The 9,188-nt window shown below is 41.0% G+C and overlaps 1 protein-coding gene across 1 annotated transcript; it reads left to right on the top strand.

The window, feature by feature from the left end:
- The first annotated feature begins 2,728 nt into the window (after positions 1 to 2,728).
- Positions 2,729 to 6,213, top strand: LOC309330265 (uncharacterized protein). Its single transcript, XM_081841658.1, has 3 exons — positions 2,729 to 4,353; positions 4,591 to 4,710; positions 5,937 to 6,213. Exons 2-3 carry the CDS (start codon positions 4,692 to 4,694, stop codon positions 6,119 to 6,121), a joined length of 204 nt encoding a protein of 67 aa, XP_081697784.1. The 5' UTR covers positions 2,729 to 4,353; positions 4,591 to 4,691; the 3' UTR covers positions 6,122 to 6,213.
- Positions 6,214 to 9,188: the final 2,975 nt, after the last annotated feature.

Here is a 9,188-nt window from a genome sequence, read left to right as displayed (position 1 = left end):
TTGATTCAGTTTGTATTTAAAGGCAAATCAACGTAATTCACACCTACTGAAACATAACCAACCTTTGAAATTTGCACTTCTCCAGCCCAAGTAATGTGTACAAAAAAAATGTACTGGTGGAAAATGTGTATCAAATGCATATATTAGTGAAAATAACATACAAAAACTGCATTAAATTAGGGGACACTGCTTTGCAAAAATGTGTATATTACTCAAAATTGCATACAAAAAAATTATATTAAGAAGAATTTCAACTAAATGCTGACGAAATGCCATAAACACTTTTTTAAAATCCTCAAACTGATTGTGAAATGTAGAAAACTGAAGATGGGAAAGATGAGAACTGAGAAAAGCCACAATTGATGGATTTGCCTTTCTCCTGATAGTTCACCTGAGCATCCAGGTGCTTTTCTCAGTCATTGCTCCTGGAGACTTGCTTGCTCTTAACTTTTAAGTTGTGTTGCATGTCAAGTTCTAGCACATTCTCTTGGGTATTCCAGAGGGAGAAGCATTCTCACAAAGCAAATCCAGTGTTGTAGCACTGTTCCATCAACTCAATTTTTGTATGAGCTTAAAAGTTCCCTAAAAGTAATTTTTTTGTGCCCCGAAACTAAATTAATTTGGTTTCTTTTGCCTTCCGTGGAGTCAGGATTTCCCAATAAAGAATGGGCAACTATAAAGATAAACAAGAAAAGTAACTGCTAGAATTTATAATTCAAGCAAAACATGCAAGTGCCAAATTTGCAAGGAAAATAGTTCTTTCTGCAATTGTTAATGTGTACTAATGGTTCTGTATCAGAAGCACAAGTAAATGAATCTCCTTCAGAATAAGTACGTAATACTTTCACATTAAGCTTCAGTTATTGCTGTAAAGGCAATTGTGTCCTTCATTGCTTTCTTCAAATTTCCAGGGTCAGTTTATAGATTTGTACATGAGGAAGAGCTTGCATGTTTCTGGGGAAAAGCTGGTATTTTTCACCATATCACTGGGGGAGTAATTGCATCCTAAATGGCTTCCTGAGTAGCTTGATTTTGATCTGTTTGTGGGGAAGGCCTTGCTTATCCCAAGGATAATAATTCGATAATGAGGGTGCCTGATTAAATTTAGAGTCCATTTGCTAAGCTATAATGCATCTCAGTGAAACATGTCACTTTAAATAGAGATGTTTTCATCTGAAATAACCAGAAGGAAGCAGGCAGCATTAAGGGTAAAAAATAAACTTTATTTTTAAAGTGTAGGTGAGTGTGGTACTTATCTGATAAAGGGTGTGTACAGACACAATTTGAGCAGTAAGCCTGCTGAGAAAGCACTTGCCATGTGGTGTTTAGAGGAAAGATATCTTGGACTGAGCTCAGGAAACCAGACTTGTGTTTACAGCAGAAGTCGCCTTTAAATGTTGCTGTAATGTTCTGGAGAAGCTGTGACAATTTTTCTTCTGTGCAAAATGGACTTCTAAGTGTGATGTGTATATAGAAGACTCTGGGTGTGACACTTATAATAATTTATTATTTATACCCCGCCCATCTTTCTGGGTTTCCCCAGCCACTCTGGGCAGCTCCCAACCAAATATTAAAAACACAATACAGCATTAAACATTAAAAACTTCCCTAAACAGGGCTGCCTTCCGATGTCTTTTAAAAGTAAGATAGTTGCTTATTGCCTTGATGGGAGGCCGTTCTACAGGGCAGGTGTCCTACCGAGAAGGCCCTCTGCCTGGTTCCCTGTGACTTCACTTCTCACAGTGAGGGAACTGCCAGAAGGCCCTTGGCGCTGAACCTCAGTGTCTGGGCAGAATGATGGGGGTGGAGATGCTCCTTCAGGTATACAGGACCGAGGTTGTTTAGGGTTTTAAAGGTCAACACCAGCACTTTGAATTGTGCTCGGAAACGTACTGGGAGCCAATGCAGATCTCTCAGGACCAGTGTTATATGGTCTCGGCGGCTGCTCCCAGTCACCAGTCTAGCTGCCGCATTCTGGATTAATTGCAGTTTCCGGATCACCTTCAAAGGTAGCCCCACGTAGAGTGCATTGCAGTAGTCCAAGCGGGAGATAACTAGAGCATGCACCACTCTGGCGAGACAGTCCGCGGGCAGGTAGGGTCTCAGCCTGCGTACCAGATGGAGCTGGTAGACAGCTGCCCTGGACACAGAATTGACCTGCGCCTCCATGGACAGCTGTAAGTCCAAAATGACTCTCAGGCTGTGCACCTGGTCCTTCAGGGGCAGTTACCCCATTCAGGACCAGGGAGTCCTCCACACCTGCCCGCCCCCTGTCCCCCCAAAACAGTACGTCTGTCTTGTCCAGATTCAACCCCAATCTGTTAGCCACCATCCATCCTCCAACCGCCTCCAGACACTCACACAGGACATTCACTGCCGTCACTGGATCTGATTTAAAAGAGAGCTGGGTATCATCCGCATACTGATGAACACCCAGCCCAAACCCCCTGATGATCTCTCTAGGTGGCTTCATATAGATGTTAAAAAACATGGGGCAAGAGGATGCAGCCCTGAGACACCCCACAAGTGAGAGCCCAGGGGTCTGAACATTCATCCCCCCACCACCACTTTCTGGACACTGCCCAGGAGGAAGGAGCAGAACCACTGTATAACAGTGCCTCCAGCTCCCAGCCCCTCTAGACATTCCAGAAGGATGTTATGGTCGATTGTATCAAAGGCCTCTGAGAGATCCAGCAGAACTTGGAAACAGCTTTCACTTTTGTCCCTAGCCCGCCAGAGATCATCAACCAGCGCAGGCAAGGCAGTTTCAGTCCCATGATGAGGCCTGAATCCCGATTGGAAGGGATCCAAATGGTCCACATCCTCCAGGCGTGCTGGGAGTTGTTCAGCAACCACCCACTCAATCCCTTAACTTCCTTCTACAACAGATGCTGCATTAAGGGGAGAATTAGCCTCCTGTTTTTAGCACACACAAAATTGTAGGTTGAGAAACCAAGCTCAGGCTAACAAGTAGATAGATACATTCCTTTACTAAACAGAACTTAAGCAAGTACAGTATTACATTCTCTTTCCCAATCTGTTTAGAAAAGATGTCAATTTTCAGGGATAAACCCCGAGAAAGTAAGTTATTCAAATTAATTGATTTCAAGTTACAATTTACTACATGTATGCCTTTACTATAACTGATGGTTTTATTGTTTGCAATTTATGTGTAGTCGATCCAAGGCACGTGTATTTTAAAAAAATCTTAATGTGTTATTGGTTTATGGCAGGAAACATAAAGCTGTTGGTTTAAAACCACATAATTTATAATATAGTTTTATGGTGGGAGGCATGGCTGTTCTGAGATGGGAGGTCTGTGTGCCCTGTCTCACTGCTGTCATGAGATAAGATGCCTTTTATTCTCGATTCAGTAATGCAAATTGAGCTATATTAGGACTCTTAATAAAAGAATCAGCCATGGGCCCTGTGCCAGTCTCTCTGGACTCAACCAAGAAATGAGATATTTGTGATGGGAATTGTCATCCAAAACATAATGGAGATGCCTTTGCTCTGATGCAATAGGGTGCTGGGTGGTCCAGTCATCTTGAGAAAATCAAAATGGTAGCAACGTCACAATCACACCATCATCCCAAGTGGAAAGAACCAGGCAGCTGAGTGGGCCAAATTACAGCAACTTTACCATCACGGGTCACCCACTCGTTTTTCTTAAACAAGGGGATTTGTGCCTTTGGTGTTAATCTTCAACACAGAGGACCAGGGGTGCCAACTTGAATAAAATATTGTGGCGGCCCAGGTAAGCCCCACCCTGCATAATTGATCACACAATGCGGTGTACACACACTATTTGAATGGCAATGCCCATCAACTGGGGGGGCATGGCCCCGTCAAATATTTTATTGGGGAGGGCAAAGCCCCCTAGGCTCCTAGGAGTTGGCTTCTATGCACAGGACCATTAAAAAGATTGTAACAGGAAATGTGCAGGAAATCATAAGCTTCCTGAAACATTGGAGCTGAGGTGGAGGTATGAGGTACCCTGATAGTTATCTTTCCTTCTCCTTACACCTGAGCCCATGGCCAATAGTTGTCAATACGTATTAGAGGACTTTTTAGTTTGGATTATGCATACTTGTTTTCCTTCTACAGGGTTGGTGAACCTGTGACCCTTCAGTTGCTGTTGAACTATGACTCCCATAATCCTTGACTGCTGGCCATGCTGGCTAAGACTTAGGGGACACTGAGCCCAACAACATGTGGAGGGCCACAACTTCCCAGCCCTTGCCCTCCTGGTTTCTGTGCCTGTCTGAAGCAGCTGCAGTATATAACTGAAAGCATACACACAACTGTCACTGAAAATTGTGGACGGGGAGAACCAGAAACAAAAGCACAATTGTAAGTGGTGGGGGGCGGGAATGACAGTTTATGAAATACAGTACAATGCAATTTTTAAGACACCCAGGCTGCGTGCATTAAACTTTCACTTAAAAACCCCACTACGGATATTTTTGTGTGACAATGAAGATGAACAAAGGAGTTCTGTATATCCTGCGGTCCTGTCCCTGACCACACCTAGTCCATTCCTACTTAAGCTGCCTTGTAAATACAGCGTCATTATGCCTGCCTCTCCAGATTAACAGACTCGAAGAAGATCCAGCTACATCACAAGCCTCCCACAAGCCAGACGCTAAAGGGAGAGACCAGAAACAAAGGTGCAGAGCAACTTTAAGTAAATGCCGTCATTTGCCCAGGGTAAGAAACTTCTTCTAAATTAGTTTATATCATGTAAAATATTTTAAACTTGTGGTCTGATAACTATATTGTTTTCTTCATATATATAATAAAACCTTGCATGAGATCAGCAGACATATATTGATATTAAGAATAATTAACAGATTATTAAACAGATAATTAACAGATTATTAAACACAGTTTTACAAATTTATCCGATCATTGCTTTTAATAATTATTGCAGGTGCTTGGCATTATGGAAACTCAGTTCACTTCCAACAGCTTTCATATTGTGTGAGAAAAATAATCTTCCTGGATTAGCTTCCTGGCTTTATTTTTCTGTTGTTGAGACAAACGTGTGTTTCTTTAGTCTATGACCCTCTCAATGTGTGTGTGCCTCTTAAAAAAAACCCCTTTCATATACAAACACTCTGAGAAAGAATAGGATTTTTTTATCTTTATACTGAATTGGCTCATCAAATCTTAATAATGGCAAAAATGTGCAGTATGGAATAGGGCAGCCAAGCATATAAGCTCCAAAGCCCTGGGAACTGAAAGGGTGCAGCGCCCTTACTTCCCCAAAGTTTAAGGACCACTGCAGATGGCTATGTTGCAGTAGTGCTGTATATCAATTTTACCACAATGGATTTCCCACTTTAATGCTGGTTATTTGGGGCAGATAAAAAGATGCAAGCTAAACAATATGTACTCAACCCTAAATCAAAGCAAAAGTTTTCTGCCAGTCTGTCCATTAGATGCAATTATAACATTAAATATTAAAGGAGGCTCCCTCCCTTTGGAGGAACAGACTGCTTTTTATTGGTGCATTTAGGTGGTATTAATGCATTATCAGCTATATATTGAGAGGTTTTGTTCTCCAACTGCACACAATCCATTTGTGGGGTCTAATTTCCTCATGTTTGGCTGACCCCTTTGTGTAGTAATCATTTGTGTAGATGACATATTACTTGGTCTCAAACTCCTGATTTAGATTTTGCAGAACCACTTTCAAATCTGCCCAGAGTACTGCGACCATCAGCGGCCTGAGCACAGATTTCTAGCCATTAACCAACTTAGAGTGTGGTCAAGCCCCGTTGAATTCATCAAAACTTACTTATGAGTTAACGTGTATGTGATTGCTCTATTATATATATCGGCTTAGGTCACTGTTGTATATCACAAGATCAGTTTCTGCTTTACAATACAACTTTAATCCTACTTTTGTTTTGTCTCTATCTCCCTTGCAGATCAGACTATTCCCATGCATTTATTTCCACCACATTGCAAAGCCAGAATCATGCAGGAATCGTTTGCTGTCCATTTCCTGAAGGTGCTGAAGGAACTCCTAGCTTTTGTGCTGTTCAGTTACACAGTGCTGTTAGGGGCGCTGCTGTTGGCTGGCTGGACCACTTATTTCCTGGTGCTTAAGTGACAGCTCATGTTTTCCACCAGCAGCTTACAGATGGAGCCCAGATGCACTGTCTATCCAACACCCAATCAATAAACACAATTCCATTTCTATTCTAGAGACTCGACAAGTTTATTTTGTTACCTGCTTAATTATGTACCTTTTAGATATATAAAATGCACGGCAAATTATTTTAATTATTTTTTGGTTGATTGATTGAGGTTATTTATATGCTGCTTTTCCACAATGAATTGTACCCAAAGCAGTTTCACAGCAAACATTAAAAAACACTGAAATGAAGAGCGTTGGAAATATACAAATATATAAAATACAGAACATGTGAGTAAATTCTATCAAAATAACAAAAACAAAAAACAATTTGGCAAACATTACCAAAAAAATAATCTCCAAACAATATAGGCTTAAGTACATAAATACATGCCTGTTGCCTTTGTCCATGGAGTTTTCTTGGCAGGGATACTGGAGTGGCTTGCCGGTTCCTGCTCCAGGTGGATCACGTTCGGTCAAAACTCTCCACTATGACCTGTTCATCTTGGGTGGCCCTGCACAACATAGCTCATATGAGTTATTCTCTGAGTTATTCAAGCCCCTTCGCCATGGCAAGGCAGTGATCCATGAAGGAGGAGGAGGAGGAGAAGGAGACAACAGAGGACGAGGTGGCTGGACAGTGTTCTTGAAGCTACCAACATGAGTTTGACCAAACTGCGAGAGGCAGTGGAAGACAGGAGGGCCTGGCGTGCTCTGGTCCAGGGGGTCACGAAGAGGCGGACACGACTAAACAACACCACCACATAAATACATAGCAAAACAAGTTAACCAACAATAAAGGTTCTGGTCTTGCTGCACTCGAAGGAGCCTGGCTTAATTAAATACAATTCAAATGGCATACTGCTGGCTTTCAGGCTACAGCTGCCTCCCATTTCCTTACTCCAGAGGAGGCTGACTGCAGCAAAAGGCAAATATCAGGGAGGGCAATGATGGTAAGTCTCTTCTCCAACCTTCTGAAAGTATAGACTGCTGGTGCAGATCTTATTGTGCTTTTTGCATATTGTTTCAGGAGTCGGTATTTCAGTTAGAAAATCAATTACAAATTTATCCTCTGAAATTCATCTTCTTTCTCTTGTCTCTCCATGGGAGTACTACTATAAAAACAGAAGCTAGTTGATCAGGCTGTAACTAGGTTCAGATGTTGACTTTTTAAATTATGATTTGTTACCTCGCTTGGAGCACACTCCTGGTTTTCTGCTTTTAGTTTCTCTCTCTGATACAAAATCTCTGGCACAATGCTGTTTGGAGAAGGATTAAACCCCAGTGCAATTGTTCTCTTTAAAAATAAAAGCAACCGAGTTACCTGTGGGTCTTGTATAATTTATGTTGTTCAGATTGGGATTGTTTGCATTAAATCCTCAACAACTGCAGAGCAGAACATAAGAAAAAAACGTATCACTACACCTTGTAACAGCAAAACAAAAACAAACACAAATAATAGGAGGACTTAAAAAACAGAATGTTCTGAAGGTATCTACATGGGATACCTGAAGTAATCAATGCAAATTGATATTAAAAATATTTTTAGGAAAAAGTGACAACATTTAACCTTTCTGTTACCTATATAATAGTTTCTCAAATGCTACATTGTTTATCGTGGTAAAAGGTCTGCTAAGATTGTTACCTTAAACCCTGAAAGAAATTATATTTTGGGACACAATCTATGAGGAAATGAAAAAATTACTAAAAATTACATTTCACACAAAAAACGGAATCATTCCTTCTTGGGATTCTAACTGACAATATTCGAAAAGAAAGATTAAAATTATTTTTCTATGCAGTGACGGCAGCTAGGATATTAATGGCCAAGTACTGGAAGGGTAACCATATACCAACTAGAGAAGAATGGCTACAAAAGCTGAGCCAGTACTTGGACCTCACTAAGTTGACTGAAGCCTTAAGGAGCAGGTCAAATAAAATAGCCCAGAAGGAATGGGAATCCCTAAATACCTACCTATCAAGTCAAGGTTCAACAACCAAGATTTGGTTGTGTTTAGAATAAACCCGTAAGTGGGGAAATGTCTCCTTATACCAAGATGAGGAATTTATTGAAATATAGAGATATTGTTTTAGTTATAGGAAATGAACCACCGTGAGGTCGATGGAAGTCAAAAAACCAAAAGTATAATAAAAAGAGATCTACCCCAGAAGGGTCGGTATCTCAGTAGAGAAATGAAATTCTGGGATGCCTATTATAGTTACGTTGTATTATGCTTATGTTCTTACTTTTTGCGTTTGCTCTGTTTTCTTTTGTTTTTTTATTCAATTGAAATGTTTGTGTACTTTGTTTCATTTGTATCTGCATAATAATTCAATAAAATTAAATTAAAAAAGAATAAAAAGTAGTATTTTAAACATCTAATTAAATATTGTATAAATCTGATCACCATGAAACTAACACTTAAAGTTAGCTATTCTACTATAGGTTTTAATTTGCTTAATGTTCATCAAACCTTTCAGTTTATATTTAGGGAAATGTTCATTACGATTGTAATGGTGTATAACGTATATGTGTTTACAAGTTAATGTTTCTGATGATCAGAAGGGCTGAGATCTGGTCTAGATGCCATTTTATGAAATGTTACGTTTATTAAAGTGTAATACTGTACCTGCAAGCAATGCTGGAAACTGCAGCTGGGCAGTGTGCTGTTATATTCATGTCCTGCTTGCAGGCTTCCCACAGGCAGGATCTGGTTGGTCACTGTGAGAACAGGATGCTGGACTAAATGGGCCCCCTTGGCCGGATCCAGCAGGCTCTTCTGATCTTCTTAAAGCATCACACAGGCATGTGCAGAAGGGACCTTTATGGGACTGTAGGTCCATGACTTAGGTCCACTCTGTCTGAGAGACTGTATTCCCCCATACAATCCTGCCTGGGTGGAGATCTTCAGAGAAGGTTCTTCTCTCGGCGCTGCCACCCTCAGGCACACTGGGTGGGGACACAGGAGAGGGCCTTCTCAGTGGCTGCCCCCAGCCAGAATGTGGAACTCCCTCCCTAGGCCAGCTAAACTGCCTTCCTCCT

Source organism: Podarcis erhardii (assembly GCF_964252035.2).
Source record: "Podarcis erhardii genome assembly, chromosome: 15".
Lineage (NCBI taxonomy): Eukaryota > Metazoa > Chordata > Lepidosauria > Squamata > Lacertidae > Podarcis > Podarcis erhardii.
This window is presented reverse-complemented; position numbering and strand designations above follow the sequence as displayed.